Source organism: Rhodnius prolixus, unplaced genomic scaffold (genome assembly GCF_049639745.1).
Source record: "Rhodnius prolixus isolate KJV_2025 unplaced genomic scaffold, Rpr scaffold_3, whole genome shotgun sequence".
NCBI classification, from domain to species: Eukaryota; Metazoa; Arthropoda; class Insecta; order Hemiptera; family Reduviidae; genus Rhodnius; species Rhodnius prolixus.
In genome coordinates, this window is record NW_027411603.1 from 38801277 (window position 1) to 38818114 (window position 16838).

At 32.8% G+C, this 16838-nt stretch overlaps 1 protein-coding gene across 3 annotated transcripts in view; it reads left to right on the forward strand.

Annotated features, from left to right (window-relative positions):
- The first annotated feature begins 15200 nt into the window (after window positions 1-15200).
- LOC141452585 (uncharacterized) overlaps window positions 15201-16838 on the forward strand; it is a 156140-nt gene continuing 154502 nt past the window's right edge. The window contains exon 1 of one of the 3 annotated variants that reach the window (XM_074124886.1): window positions 15201-15661. In XM_074124886.1, the coding sequence (XP_073980987.1) occupies window positions 15286-15661 (376 nt within the window). In that variant the 5' untranslated portion in view covers window positions 15201-15285. The remainder of the gene's footprint in view (window positions 15662-16838) is intronic. The other 2 variants (XM_074124887.1, XM_074124888.1) reach the window with 2 other exon arrangements.

The following is a 16838-nucleotide window of genomic DNA, read 5'->3' on the forward strand; positions in this document are numbered from 1 at the left end:
GGGCTCCACTAAACCCATTTTCTGAAAAAAATGTAGATAACTCCTTTTTGCACCAAGCTCTTCAATTAAGTTCGGCTGGCTCTAGCTCATCGTCTTTTCAACCAGCAGACACCATCAAAGTAATGGCGAGATGTCAGTTTAAATGAAGTCGTAAATTAGAATACGGGACTCAATCTTGAAGAAGCCAGATTTTTCTGCATTAAGTTAATGTTCTTCATCTTTGCTAACTTCATAGAGACTTCAATGGTTTCTATTTTAACTCCATGTTCTGTGAAAGAATACGATCTATGAAATTGGCAGTTGACATTCGTTTATAGTTTTTGTAGCCTCTGGAAGTGTTATAGTTTAAGACTCAACATTCTCGCAATACTCATGAAGTCTTGAATGTTGAAGTTTTATTTCCTTTAATCGAAAAAGAAGCTGACTTTTATCAGTAAATGAGAAATAGAAAATGGTAGCTAAAAGTCAAATTTGAAAATGGGCTTTTAGGGGAAACTTATGGCACTTCCTGAGAACCCTCTGTCCAATCTTTTAGGTCTTTTGGGTGACAAATAGCTTTATGGCTGCGACTCATTGACTGCCAAGCCCTTATCTTCTCCATCAATTGAACTTTTTTTAATTAGGTAGTCCTTATTATGTGTTTGTATGATAATTACAGCTTCGGCCGTGCCATTCTTGCTACGCAATATCTCACAATGTCAATTCCGTCAATGATGTTTAATGACCTTTTATTTGTTACAACCTGCAGTGTAATAATTGGTTAATTAGAAGTCTTTTTTGAAATTATTTTTAAATTTGGTAACGATGGAGTTCTACAGGGCAGCATTCTGGGTCCTATTCTCTACCCCATTTACACTTCAGACATACCAACTCATCCTAACACCACACTTCTCACATACGCAGATGACACCGCCTTACTGTCCATTAATCATGATCCTGTACTTGCTCACAGAAATCTGCAGTCACATCTCTCCTCATTAGAACAGTGGATCAAGAGATGGGCTATTTGGGCTAAATGAAACTAAGCCCCAAAACATTACCTCCACTCTTCGCCGCATTACTCTTCCTCCAGTCTTCTATAACCTAACACCTCTACCAGTAGTGAACGTTGCCCGCTACCTTGGGCTTTACTTAGACCGAAGACTTTCTTGGAACCCCCACACTAGACTTAAAAGAACAGAACTAAACAGACGCTATCGACTACTTAAAAGACTCTTAGACGATAGTTTTAAACTGTCTGTAGACAACAAAAGACTGATTTATACTTTTTACTTTGAAAACCAATCTGGGCGTATAGAATAGAGCTGTAGGGCTCAACCAAACTCATAAATCTCCAAAGAATTCGATCTCTTCAATCTAAAATACTTCGAACTACAGTAAACGCTCCATTTTACGTCTCTAAACCGGACTATACCTACAGAACTTAACATATGTATCTTGTATCACCCAAGTCACCAAAACATACATAAAACTCCATTTCAACCTGCAATCCTCTAGCTTGAAATCTTTCTTCTAGAACTCTTCCTGATAACCCGACAAGAAGCCTTAAAAGGCAGTGACCTCGTGATCTTCTCTCTAGTGAGGAGAGTGGCTAATAGTTCACTTTCTTTGAGTATTACCACTGGGTAACTTCTGCACTCGTTTACTTCCTTCGTTTTTTCTTTTGGCGCATCGATAGCCTTGGTCATTAGCGCCATTAGCATTATCAATACTTTCTTTGTAACTGTTATATCATTGTTGCTTATTGTCGCCAATGCGCTGATTATAGCATAAATAAACGAATAAAGAGTTCTGTTAAAAGGCTCCAAAGATTTTGATTCAAATTGGTAACTCACAGCATATCCTGAAGATCTGTAACTTATTATTTCAAATAAAATCGTACTTTAAACAATTTTGGAAAGAAGTAGGAGTTAGCTTCCTTTAAAGTGACAATTAACTCTAATTTGCTGTTACAACACCAGTATCGTATCAGCTTGAATTGTTATTTTAATTTTTTGTCGCCATTTTAAGGCTAATATAATTGAATTGTGGACCATTTGATGACTGTATTTCTAGTCTGATCATTGGTAATCAAACTACATATACGAATGAAAGAACAAGGTGTGATTTAGTTGAAGTGAATTTATTATTCAATTAAGAAACACTTTCTTAACAAAGATCATTGATCTGCAGAGATTTGAACACTAAAAAGTACAAAGCGAGAAAGGAATTAATAATGGTGATAAAAACTAATGACAGTTTGAGAAGATAAGTAGGTTACTGCAGTGAAAACAATAACGGAAATGAGTTAACATTTTGTTTCTGTACAATGTGAGCTAACTGCCAATGAGCGTTTTGAATGATGTGTCCGCTCTGCTTATTCCATTACTTGTTCTAGTTTATTATCATTACGCTTATTTTTCTTTAATTTCTAACAGCCATTAAGCCGTAACTAGTAACTGACAGAAGCTCATTATCAAACTGTCAGCATGTCTATCATTCCATCTAGATTATGCATTTAATTATAAACCTATTGCATTTGTTGTGTCACTCTGCTAAGTATTAGTATATCCATAATTAATAACGAACCTTACCTCACACGCTAACAATCTATTTGAGAAAGTCCTCTACCATTGTCGTGACACCCATTTCTTGCAATGTACTTTACCAATTTTTACTGCTATTTGGAGTCCACATCCTGTCATACAGGAGACAAAGGTGCTAACCATTTCTGTTTCGCTTCAAGAGTTCATGTTGTTGCAGGTGCTATTTACAATTGAATAGAATTGATCAAGGCTTTGAAAACGTTAAAAAAAATATACTTATTGTATCCCCGCTAGACAGTAAAAGTTAATGTTTTCAAAGTACTTATTTTATTCATTAATAAAATAAACTTCTTAAATCATTTCTTACTCTGTTTTATCCAATTTAAAGAGCTACACTTTTTTGTTGCAAAACTTTCGTAAATCAAATGAACTTATAGAAACATTTGAGTCGCTTCCACTTAATAGAGCCAGGATACTGTACACTTCAATGATATGATCTACCTAGATTAGGGATAGATTATCGAAATTACTAAAGAATTCAATGAAGTTTATATTTCGGATTAGAATCTTTTCCTTATTAGACTGAATAAGATCGTATTTAGTTATGATTTAGTTACTGGTAAACGGATACTGGAACAATAATTTTCAGAAAGCTAAATTCGTTAGATGTATTTCATCACCTTAGGTATTAATAGCAGAATTTTGTACATGAGTTTTGAATCTTTGAAACTTAGAAACTTTCCAAAACAGTTCAGTTAATATTCTGATTATTGAGCTAGATCTCGAAAAAAAGACAAACCACGCCCAGCTTACTTTTGTTGAAACATCATAGAAATAAACTTTGACCTACCAAAGAAGAATATAACTCAGCAGTTTTTAAAACTAAATAAAAAATAAGCAGCTAATTCAAGATTGGAAATTTTTATTTATATCTTAGAATTAAGTATAAATATGAAGGAATAGTTAGAGCAGTAAATTGAATATTGAGCAAAGCAATGAAATGAAACATTTAAAACTATTATTTACAATATATTCCGATACTCTTCAAAAATATTGAATGCAATTATCGCATTAATTACACCTTTTATTGTACAAATTATCTAATTAATAACAAAAATCTGTAGCAAACACTTAATTAAAAAAATAAAATAAAATGAAAACGTTATATGAGAGTAAAAATTATTGAAAATCTGTAAACCTTTGAGTTAAATTCCTCTCTAATGTACCATCGAAGTGTAAAGAAAGACTTACTTTAAAACAGAAATTTTATTTGTTAAATAAAATTGTAAATTTCTTAAATGTTTATTTGATTTCTTTAGCGATTTTTTTCGCATCGATCGTTTTAAGAAAATTTCATTCCATAAATGCGGACAAGAGGAAGCTGTATTGCGTTAGATCTATTCAATAATTTCATTCGTAATTAAAAGAAAACAAAAAAATCCTAGATATTTGGCAGAAGTTTCTAAAACCATTAATTTGATTTGATTAATAACTGACATGGCTAACATTGCATTCCATTTTTTTTATGATCCAAGAACGTTTATACATATTTAAAATTGATGCTAAACCTTATTTCATTGAAGAGGTAAATAACATAGACTGCCATTTACATGAATATAAAGTCCATCATTTCAATATCCCATGTAGGCAATCTATCATACGCCATCATAGTATGCCATGACCTATTTAATATAATATAAGGCAAATGTATTACGACATTACATATTCTTTCAGGCTATGACCTTTTTTCTCCTTTTACAAGATATCCCTGTCATTTCTCTCTTTACTTGCATTTTTATTTTTTACTGACATACTACTGATTCTTAGCTATATGAATAATAGAATTTCCTTAGCAATATTAAATTTTCAGAGATTTCCAGTTACTTATTAATAATAGATCTGATATTTGTAAATCATTTGCCTTTAAACTGCCAATGGCAATATTAAATTGTAGCGCCTCCCCCACATTTTTTGGCAGTTTGATTTTATCCATTTTATTCTTATATTATATCTAATTTAATGAACCGCAAAAGGTTTTTTAAAGTTCTTATCAGAAAAATTCATTCTTTATACTGTAGAATAATTAGGTAATTCAGGCATACGAATTTTTCCGAAAACACTTAATACTTCCTTTATCTCCTAACATCCTTTGCTTAATTTACGGCCCAAAAGAGGCATCGAAGGTAACATTTACAATTTTGTAGCTTTTTTGTGCTTTTAATAGCAACAAATTACACTGCTGTTCGTGAAAATAAATTATCTTGTTAAGAACTTCAACAAATTATGACAATTCTAAGTAACCTTTTTATGATCTCTAGCATTGAATTTATTGGTATCTATGAATGTATGTAGTGTGTAGGTGTTTTTTAGTTTTGTTTTGTTTTTATAAAGAAAGAAAATCACAAATAAATACATGAGATATTTTTGCGTACCATTCAAAATACATCAGATAAGTAGATTTTAAAGAAATAATTTATTTAATAGGTAATTCGTTCTTTGTCTAGAATGTTAGTAAAATCAAAATTTGTAACTGCACTGTTCTGAAATTACTACAGGTTTTTTTTTTTTCATTTTATTAATTGTTATGCAGTTTTGTAATGTTTATTTGTAAAAAGACACATACCAGACAAAATCAGATGTTCAGAAGATGTCATTACCCCATTTGCACTAAATTTCTGTTACTATTTGGTGTTATTTCTTCTCGACCACAAATATATTTCCAATCAGTAAGAACATTTATGTTTCTGCGCATAAATAAAAATGTTTTTTAATCGAAGATAGATTATTGTAAACCTCTGGATTTTAGATTGAATTCCGTTGGAAAACAGCCTACCCTGTGTTTCGTATTTGGTCTTAAATTACAAAATCTCAAAAGATTAGTGTTAAGTGTGCCAAACGGTAGGTATGCACGTTCAGGGTTTGATTCTAGGTATTTGCTTTAGATTTAAGCAAGTTTGGTCTACCTCTGCCCGTGATCCTGATTGGTATCAGATCCTTCTGTTACATGATAAACTAGGTAATCTTGAAAGTGTATTGCTGTGTAAAAATGTATCTACTACTTGTAACATACATTTACTAAAATATTTGACAAAAGAAGAAAAGAAATTAACTAAACGTAGGCCAACTTTTTGATTACCTACAAAGATAAATAAAATCATTTGTTTTTGTTTGTGCTTAAAAAGATATTTTGTTAAATGTTGAGTCCCTCTTGCGATGGTCTTGCACTCTCTAAAGGGTCACCCACTGAGTTAGAAAACGTTACCTTAACGTGTTTCAATTTTGAGAATACTGTCCTCTAATACTATTCATCTAAACCAGCGTTTCCCAACCTTTTTTCTCTCGGGTACCACTTTTGGGAGTACAACATGCTAAACTGTACTACTTCGTAAAAATGATTGTATTTTGTGAAATTTGTTATTCCGAGTGTGTTATTTTACTATTATTACATTTATTTGTATAGAGATACAATGTATCTGTTACTAAGGAGTTACTAAACTTTTTTACTGTACATATTAACAACTTTACTGTATAATATTATTAATTAAAATAATTTTTATGAATTATAGGAAAAAACGTTTCTATAAAAACGTTTTCTATTATATTTTAATGTTTAATATTTTTATATTTTTTATGTCCGCCATTATTGATTATTTTTCGCGTACCACCGACCAACAAACTTGCGTACCACCAGTGATACTTGTACCACAAATTGGGAAACGCTGATCTAAACGAACTAGTCTGCCCTTCAACGTTTATCCTTTCTGTAAAACTTCTGTATTGCTCAGGATGCCTGTTTCTGAATTTTCTACAAAACTAGGAGGCATTCCGTTATAGAATTATGCCTGGAGAGTATAGAATTTGCCGAAAGCCCAAGACTGCGATCGACAATCTACTGCAGTGAAGTCAGCAGTGCAGTTGTTGTGTATCACATCGCTGGGAATGTTTTAGGCCTTACGATGCCATTTGTCGAGAGTGGTTGCAAGCCAAGGATGCCACCAAATGGCTGGCAATGCTTACGATGATTAAGATGAAACTTTATTTCCACAAATCATCACTCTTAAGAGACAAGATGTTGCAGTAATTTTCAATAAAAAGCGAAATAATTCTAAGTTATTCTGTGTTCATTCGTTTGCTCAACGTTAGTAATAGAAAAAACTGTATTATAAGAATAATATTTGTGATATTTATAATTTTTTGTTCGATAAATAGATACGATGTTAGATAAATAGTGTTTTTAGACTATTTTTTGAAAACATTGCAGAATAAATATATTGTAAAGAGGATTAAATTTCACATGTGAAAACATTTGCTTCTTATTCGATGTTTATAAAGGCACTAAGATGGAATCCTAGATAAAATTTTAAGGGTGTTGACAAGCGCTGTCACTGGTTCGTATTGTCTTGTATGCAAATATTTTGACATGAATGTAATGCTACACCTTCGGCCCTCCTAATATCCATTGCTATTGGCTGGGCGACCACCATGTTTTTTTATATTCATCTTCTCCACTACTTCATCATCACCTTTCTTCACAACATGCCTTCTTTGTTCGCTGATGTTAAGGTGCTCTCTAACCCCTTCATCTCTTCAACAGTATATACAGGGGGACCCTGTAGGGATTATACTTCTTCCATTGCCATTCCCTCTTTTCTTTCATGGCCGCTAGCGCCTGAATACAAAAGGGGACAGAACGAGGTGAAGCTGTGTCATTATGCAGGACCGCTAATAGCAACTACTGCTCTACACTCTCTGCACATTTATAAGAGAATGCAACCATATAGAAGTGGGGATAAAGTGCATCCGCAAAGTTACTACTGCACTCTGTGCTCTGCTGCTGCTGCACATTATTAACCAACATCTCCTAGTCCGCCCCCCCCCCTCGAGTAACAGTAATACTCCTCAAATGTGAATATTTTGCAACAGAAATCCTCTCTCTTTCTCTCAATGGACAGACATACCGACACCCACAGATATATAGTCACCACTGGTTCACCCTATCTAAAAGTATTCATTTTACATTTGTATTAAAGAAAAAAACCTCGGTTCCACACCGCAATTAATTAAGATGTACAAATTCCTAAATTCCTTAATGAGTTGCCCTTTTGTGGATTCTACTCATTAATTACTCATCCAAATGAACTTCTCACCTTGCCGCGCTTAGTTTTTCAAATCTGGGCCTAATGTTTGTTTTGGTTATTACTATGTGAAAAAAGTCCTAGGTGCAAAAAAAAATGCAGAAAATATTAACTCTGTAGATTTTTCTTCTCATTTTTTCGACGATTGCCATTTTTCTTTAATCGTACTTAATGGGTTAAATCAGTTTACAAAAAAAAAAAAAAAAAATCAAGAACGAATCACTTGGCGGCTATGATGGTGAAATATTATAAGAGGCAAGAGACCTGTGACAATGATTTCTTAGATATTCTCGAGTTCGGAGTTTGAGATCTCGGAAAGGACTACTATAAACTGTGTCTGCCTATGATTTGTTCAAAATTTAAGGTATTAAATGTCATCAGAAACATGTCACTTTCTCGTAAAAGCAAGGCTACACAATGTGCATATGTAAACTTTTTTTTATTTTACCAATTTTGAAGAAATTTAATAAGAATACATGTCGCTTACAAATACAATTAAGTTTACAATTCATCTTGCAACATATACATTAAAAAAATAAACAAATCTTCCATTCCTTAGATTAGAAAATTCTGTTTAACCTGATCTAAAAGATGATAAAAAGTGAAATTGCCATGTAACTGAATCAGTAAGAACTATTCGTGAGTATCTAAATTTTCGTTTCTGATTAAATTAGGCAAAGAGACCTTGAATTGCTGTAAGATTAAATTCCCAGCAAAGTATCTTCATGTTTCAGCTTCTGACTTTTATCAAAGAAGAATAAAAACTTTTATTATAATTTCTGTCTCATTTATTAAAGGGATTTGGGTCATTTTTTGGACTAATCCAAGGGGATTACAATTACCAAATTATTAATACCAAATTTATAATTGCTTTAATGTACAGGAAACAAAGAAAAAATGAGGATAATATTAATATATGACCCTTTAATGTTAAAGGGATTAAATTATCTGTTTGAATACATTAATTAGGGATTTTGATAATATTTCATACAATATCGTTAAATTATGTGAAAAGTTACCAATTTTGCATTGATCATATTACAGCCAAGTTCACTAAATTTAATAACCATTACATATAATTTATTAACGTAAAACTTCTAATTAATATTAACTTTGTAATTCTGTTTGCCAATTACTTTATTACTAATTAACTTTTGTACTACATACAATAACGTATTATGACTTCAATGAAAATTAAATTTAATACAAAATATGGAGTAAATCTTTACATTCCATGGAATATAATATTAATTGTGAGCAGTTATAATTATTTCCAGTTATTTAATTCATCAAGAGAGAGAACTACAGTAATTTAGTATTTAATTACATTTAGGAAAACGATCATTCTGTTCACTATTTTGTTATTGTAACTTAGTTTTAGATTATTATTATCTAGATTATTATTCTAGATTTTAGATTATTATTATTATTAAAACTTAGTTTTAGTATTAGATTATATCAATGAAATTCAAACTGAACTTATTTCAGTATAAGTGTGCGTTATCAAACAATTGTGTGCATTTTTGTTTGCATTAATACAATATTCTCTGGTTTCTTTAATAATAATAATAATAATAAATTGTATTAACCACTCCGCCGACGGTCATTGACTATGGCAGATGTCTTTATAATTTATTTTGTACACCCAGAAATGTATTTTATTTTTATTTTTATTTTAATAAATAAAGACTGTATAAATAAATAATACAATACTGTTCAGTACTTAATTTCACACAAAAATATGGTTTATAATTCTTTAAGAGAATATGTTAAAGCCCGAACAGCAGTCGAAAAGTTGTTTTTGGTCGTTAGAAAAAGAATTAAATTTCAATTTAACATGGCTTTAACTTTGCTTTTGCATTTGAGTCGTGGACTTTAACTTTTAGATGAGGAAAAGCTGATGATCATTTGTTAAAAGAAAAAATCTCTGAAATGTTGTTTGAAAGGAAACTCAAGAACTGAAAAGGCTTAATGTGGAGCAGGATATGGAGGGCACAATAAAACCCAGGAAGCTGAGATGGTTGCATCAATTACAAATAATAGAGGAAGGCAGAATACTTCCAAAAACTTTTCATCTATTCGAGGATTAGAAGGAAAAGAGGAAGTCCTCGTTTAGGTTGGCTGAAAGACGTAGAAGAGTTCCTGAGGCTGTAGGGAGTTTGAGAAGATGTGTAAAAGTGGCCCCAGAACCGAGAGAAGTGGAGGAAACTGGTTGCGGAAGCCAAAGGCTCTTCAAGGCCAACCAAGAAACAACAAAAAAAAGGGAATTGTGTTTTGTTTCCCGCTTTTTCAGCTAAAAAAAGTTTCCATCTTCAAATTATGACTAAACATTGTAATATTAACCTATAGCCTTTTATTTCAATCATTTTTTTAACACAATAATTTTTAAACAGTTCTGTGATCTAAGTATTGTTAGGATTGATAAGGGAGAAGAGTTCGAAAAGGGAAAAAGACCGAAGGGCTACATCCATAAATCTTAGATTCCTTCATTAATCTTAGCCAGGAACTTTTAAGTGCAATCCCTTCTAACTACTTTTAAGTGATGAAAACTTTTAGTTTTAAGAAAATTCATAAATTGGAACTACTGTAAAAAGAAAATGCAGGAAAGAAGCTGAGTGAAATTCTGTGGTTCAGCCGTAAGATTTATAAGAAAAAAAAAGCTTTCAAAATGATAATTTTTGTTATATATACCATAAAAAAATAATGAACAAAATATTGAAAGTATCTAAGTTGCAATTGATCTTTCAAACAATTAATAATAGGTCACCGTATTCCCAGACTTGGGAAACTGCAAACCATACACTCATTAAATTTTCCATTGTTCATAGAGTTTAATGAATTATTGCTAGTTTATTTTTACAACAATTTTATAGAGAAATAGAGTGTAGGCATTTTATTCTCCGATTATTCTTCTGGATCTGTAATTATGTATGATACAATATATTTTTAAAACTTGACATCAATTTATGTGGGTCGCTTCAGTAAAAATTGAAGTATTGCGCATGTGATTTTTGTTTACAACTTAGTGGTGACTTTCTGAATAGTATTTATTTAAAATTTATTAAAATGTCGCCGAGTTGCAAACTCTTTTCGTATTTTCCATAAATTTCTTGTTGATATTTCTGTCTTATTATCTTAGAATACATAAAGCATCCAGTTAGATTCAATTTTAACATTTTGGGGGGATAAAACAGTAATGTGTAACAGGTAAGATTACAACATTAGGCTCAGATGCGAAATATTTTTCTATTCTCGTATTAAGCATAGGAAGGCTATGTCTTAAACTTGGGTTTAAACAGAGATTATGCCATTGACTCAGAAGAAAACTTAACAGATATTTGAATAGAATCTACTGGTTTATTTACTTACTCAAGTTCTGTAAAATAGAGGACTATAAATTAGGTAATGAGACTGATTTTTTAAAAAAAATTTATTCAAAAAGAATTACAATTCTATATTGTCATCTTCAAAATAACTTCCTTCTGAAGCCACACAGTGCTGGAGACGTTTCTTCCACTCCTCATAGCAGTGCTCGAACTCCGATACTGGAATAGCCTTCAGCTGGTCGGTTACAGCCGTTTGAATGTTTTCGACTGTCTCAAAATGAGTTCCCTTGAGGTGATTTTCCCCGTTTACTGGTGACGAGTCTTGGGTGTTTGAGTACGACCCAAGAAACCAAGCGCCAGAGCATGGAGTGGCACACTTCAATCTCTCCAAGACCCAAAAAAGCAAGGTTGGCGAAATCGAAGATCAAATGCATGCTGATTTGTTTTTTCGATATCCACGGAATCGTCCACAAAGAGTTTCTACCTTAAGGTCAAACGGTCAATCAACACTTTTACCGAGAGGTTCTTGAAAAATTTCGAAAAAGGGTCATTCGTTTGAGACCAAACATCAAGAACAAGTGGGTGTTGCATCACGATAATGCTCCTTGTCACACAGCAATTTCAATAAACCAGAGTTTTTGGCCAGTAAAAACATTCCTGTGGCTCCTCAGAGCCTCCTTATTCGCCTGACTTGAGTCCTTGTAACTTTTTTCTCTTCCCGAAGTTGAAAAATCACCTCAAGGGAACTCATTTTGGGACAGTAGAAAACATTCAAAAGTCTGTAACTGACCAGCTTAAGGCTATTCCAGTATCGGAGTTCGAGCACTGCTATGAGGAGTGGAAGAAACGTCTCCAGCGCTGTGTGGCTTCAGAAGGAAGTTATTTTGAAGGTAGACAATATAGAATTGTAATTCTTTTTGAATAAATTTTTTTTAAAAAATCAGTCTCATTACTTAATTTACAGACCTCGTATATATGTGTGATTTCCAAAAACAGATTCTTATTATTTCTGCCAGTAAATTGTTTGAAAAGTAAAAAAAATATTACTCAGTACAGCGCTCGATCCAAAGATGAACACCAGAGAATGTTTTATAACAATTAGAAAATCACAATGGGAGATCCTGCCTAGATAATATAATCACGTTACGCTACTTGTTGTATGCATGCATATGAAATTCGTCTTAAGAAACGAAGAATTATACAAGGAAACGTGAAATAGTTATTGCTTTGTGTGTAAACACTTACGCTAGAGAATTGCATCCAGTACAACTAGAACATTAATAATGATTTATCTAAAACTGGCGAAGTGAAATAAACTGCCAGATAGAAACAACAAATCTACTACATCCTTTTTTATCCTTAATAAGGAAGTAATAAAATGAAAAATAATAAAGTTTAACTGAAAGCAAAATTACCGCAAATATCTAATTTCCCTAATTATCTTCTAGTTTTCTTCCCGTTTTACTTTTAATCATCGACAGGTTTCTGTTTCGCCAGTTTTCAGTACATCCTGATGAATTGCGTAATAATACTGGTGCTCGGTAGCAATTTCCTCAAATTAAATAAATAAATAATCGTAAGTAGGTTTGCGTTCTAAGTTTATCTATTTTCAGTTTTTATCAGTCTAATGATAAGGCAAATGCCTGGCAATCAGGTTTTCTTTTTGAAACCTTCAGGCATCCTGAAGAAGTATTTGGTGTTTCCGGCATCGTTGACGTAACTAATGTAATTTTAAATCAATTCATTCAAAAAAAACTTATTTTAATTGTATCTAGGTTTCAATTTGTCTGTCATTTTGCAAAAAAAGCAAAAATTGAGCTTGGATAATTTAAAAGAAGGAGCTAACGATCAATTTAGAAAAGTTGTTTCTCCATTTTTGAACAATAAATATATATTTAAATTAAGTGCTAACCAGATAATGTTTTTAATTAAAATGAATAGGGAATATGGAAGAGCAGCGTTCCGTATGCGCTACTTTCTTTTTAAAGAATAGAGTTTTTGAAGGAAGAAAATATTTTGAAGAATTGTAATGGCTAGTGGGCAAAAATAGAGGCTCCATTTGAAGATATTGATCAATTTGCTCTTTTCCCTGCTGACTATACCAGTTTGCTGGCCACCCCTATTACATCCAAAGTGTGTGTACGTGAGCGTGTGTAAACATTGTTATTGTTGCAGTTGGTGAGGACCAAGTACGAGTGGGCGTGCCTCATCCCTAAATTTCCAACTTTCCCCATTCAGACAGAAGCACCCCCCAACCACTCTTCTCACGGATATAATTGTGGATTAATCTCTTTTATCCGGCAAATCAAGATAAACAGCCTCACGGTTCATACCCTCGTTGGTAAACACGTGAAATTTATCTCAAGAGTAGTTTGACTCTCTCCATCTCTTTCTACAGTAAAGTAGGGATACTTTATCTTCATTACACGTTCAGGGTTTCCCAAGTTATATTCCTCTTTGTGTCTGGTAGGCCGCTGCTGGTCCCCCTACTTGGTACTTACCTCTCTAAACATCTACTAAACCCACAGATCCTATCTTACTGGTTCCTTTAGTCCTGTATCCATATTATAGCTTCTTTAATAGACGAATAACGTTACTCTGTAGTTTAATAAATTTAGCTACATATTAAAAGTTTTTACTTATATTCCCTGCGCCTTCTTTCATAGATTTAATAAGAAAAAGCAATTGCGAAATAGTCATTATTATGCAATTAACATTCTTATTTTTATATTACAGCAAATATTGATTGAGTGTTTTGCTTTTTTAAATTAAAATAAAACTAATCTCCGACCAACTTCCAGTACTTTAATATTAGCAAATTAAATGTTGTTTAAATGGGCTTTTTCAAAAAAGATACATCCTATTACAGTTTTGTAATTAATGTTATTATTAAAGTAAAGATGGGTTGAACTTGAATTTAGAAATGAAGGCTAAATTTTTCTTTGACTTTTTCAATATAGCTTTATCTTTATCTTGGATTAATATCAACAAGAAGAGATGTCGTTGACTTTTGGTGCCTTTAAGTGCATTGCCGTCCTAGATTCATCTATCGATGCAATTATCCCTCGTTGGAAACTACTGCAACGTCATTTCATTGCATCGTTTTGTCCTTTACATTAAAATATGCTGTCCTGAACCTTTAATTGATTTATTGTTACTTTTTTTTAGGGCGCTTCGACAGCAAAGGTCATTAGCGCCATTAAATGTGTTATTACCAGATCGATCTCAATGTTGCTATCTTTTTCCAGGTTTCTCGAACTGACATCAGTTACAAATAATTTTGAATTAATACCTGAATTGCACAATTTAAGCTTATTTTTTACGTTCAGTCAACTTTTGATAACTTGCTCCAATCTAATCTCACTCGAAATCAATTCTCGAACGAGGCTATTATTATGTTTTTTAAGAGATGGTCTTCGATTTTCTTTCTTAGGAATTAGGTAACTTTACAGTAAAGTAATCGCCTAATTTTTCAGGCGGTGCTTAACGTCCAATTACCAACGTGTCGTGGACGGGGACAGAAGCTCATACTTTACTATAAACAATTTTTTCTACCAAATAAAAAGTTTTCTTATGCGGGATTCGAACTGGGGATCTCCCAGTTACGAAGCAATGTTCTTGACCACTAGACCAACACGCGTCCCATAAGATAACTTTAGCATTTAATACATTTAATCTTGTAGAGAGAGGGTTGTAGTGTGTGTGAGAGAGAAAGGAAAACAAATAAAATTATTCAAACGCAATAAATGTCTAAAAGATAAAAATATCAATAACAAAAATTGCACTTTTAGAAAATTGGGATCTTCCTGAGAATTTGACTATCGCTGCTTAAACTTGAGAAGCCCATATCTTTTAAATTGAGGGCTTAAATTTTTTAAAATTTCTAATATTTATATAATTAGGGTTTTTTATTATCCAGTAATGTTTGCTTTAGTTTAAACGTAGTTTATTAATTAATTTTGCGTGCTGATCGCAGGCTAGCTAGTATTGTAGTATAAATTGTTAATTAGACGGCGGCGACAGAAGAGGTAGGGAGGAGACAAATGTTTTGAGTTAATCAAGTGGGTTTGATTGGGGTGGTCGGGGATTTAGTTAACAAGGGTTGGTAGAGTAGAGCAGCGCTGACAGAGAGGGTCCGCATAGTAGCCGGATCTATAGTGGGGCGAAGGAGGGTGCAATGGCGACGGTGGTGAAGTTGCATTGATGGGCGGAGTTACGAACCACGCCCCTGGAGGCATGTGGCTGCTTGTCTTTTACTAAACTAAACACAGCTTCAACACTTTAGGGCGGCACTCAGTCATGAGTGAGACCAAGACGAGCACAGTGAGAGTGGCAGCTCCATCGTTACACGAAGTAACGGCCACAACCGGACCAAACAATGCTAACAGTACATCGTTGTCAAAACGTCCGCCGCAACGTTCACCGTTTGCCATACAGGAACTTTTAGGTTTGGGCGCAGCAAATGAACCGCCGGGCGGCGGCGGTCAAGATGATTATCACCATAGGCCGACCAACGCTCATCATCACCATCATCACACGGCATCCAGTCTGCACACTCAGGCCATGTTCACCGCCTCCAGGATGGCCTATTTCAATGCACAAGCGGCCGTGGCAGCTGCAACGGCATTCCTACCTCAGCCGCAACCTCCACTGCATCATCCTTCACCGCCTCCAGGTCAGTCCACATTTTCATACAAAATTTGCTATTATATAAACGTTGTCAGTCACGATTTTAAACGTTAGTGTGCCCAGCAGATAATCTCACGGGTAGCCATTCTGAAAAATCTTAAAATCCAACTTTACTAAAGCACTAAGCAAGCAAAAATCATTGGCTTAACACATCACTAAGCCAATCAATCGCATATTTGTAAAAAGTTTAAAATATTAACTCAAAACGTGACAAAGCACAACGCAAGCAATATCATTAAGAAATTATCACAAAGAGCCAACACAAAATTCAATACATTTACTCAAAATATTCAATACAGGAAATTTGAATGAAATCAATCTCAAATTCTTGGGGAAATTTGGATGTTGGTGGTTGTTATTTAGTGATTTTTTTGCTCGAGATAACCCATAGAAATAAAATAAAAATTGTATCTAAAGTAAATAACGGCTTAATATCCAAATTAATTAATTTAATTCGCATTATAGTATTTAAATTCATGTAAAAAGACTGGAAATAATATTTAAATCACTTGATTAATTTGTTGTTTAATTCTTATGATTTGTATAAATAAGTTAAACTAATTTCTTTTGCAGAGAATATTTTCGGCTTAGATTTCTGAAACCTGAATATTATTTTCTTGTTTCATAGACAAATTAATTTTTTTAAAACGCGTTATTTTGCTTATTTTAAACCATTTCTACTGTATTCAGTGACACAAATGACAAATTTGAACTATAATTTTCTTTTTAGCCGATTTACTTAATTAATTTTCAATTTCGGGGGAAAAAAATGTATTTTAAAAAACAAAGTTTAAAATCATTTCTGCCCATTACTAGAAATTAACCATTTCTTCTCCTTTTCAGTTTTTCGAAATTTTTTTGGCACAAATCTTATTGTAGTTTGATTTTTGGCATGGAATGAATCAGTTTAGAAATTTGCTGTCAGAACCAACTTAAGAGATTGGTTTTATTTGATTCTAAATTTAACTTCTTATTATTAAAGCTATAGATGTTTTTATTCTAGCATTTTGTACTTATTTATCACTGTTTAAAATATACTATAGTGGAAATAATTTTTAATAACTATTTCTTAAGAATTTTTCCAAACTTTGATCTGAAGTATGCTAATATTATGAACCTATATAATATTAGATTTATTTCCGAACGAGGGATGTAACAAGGAG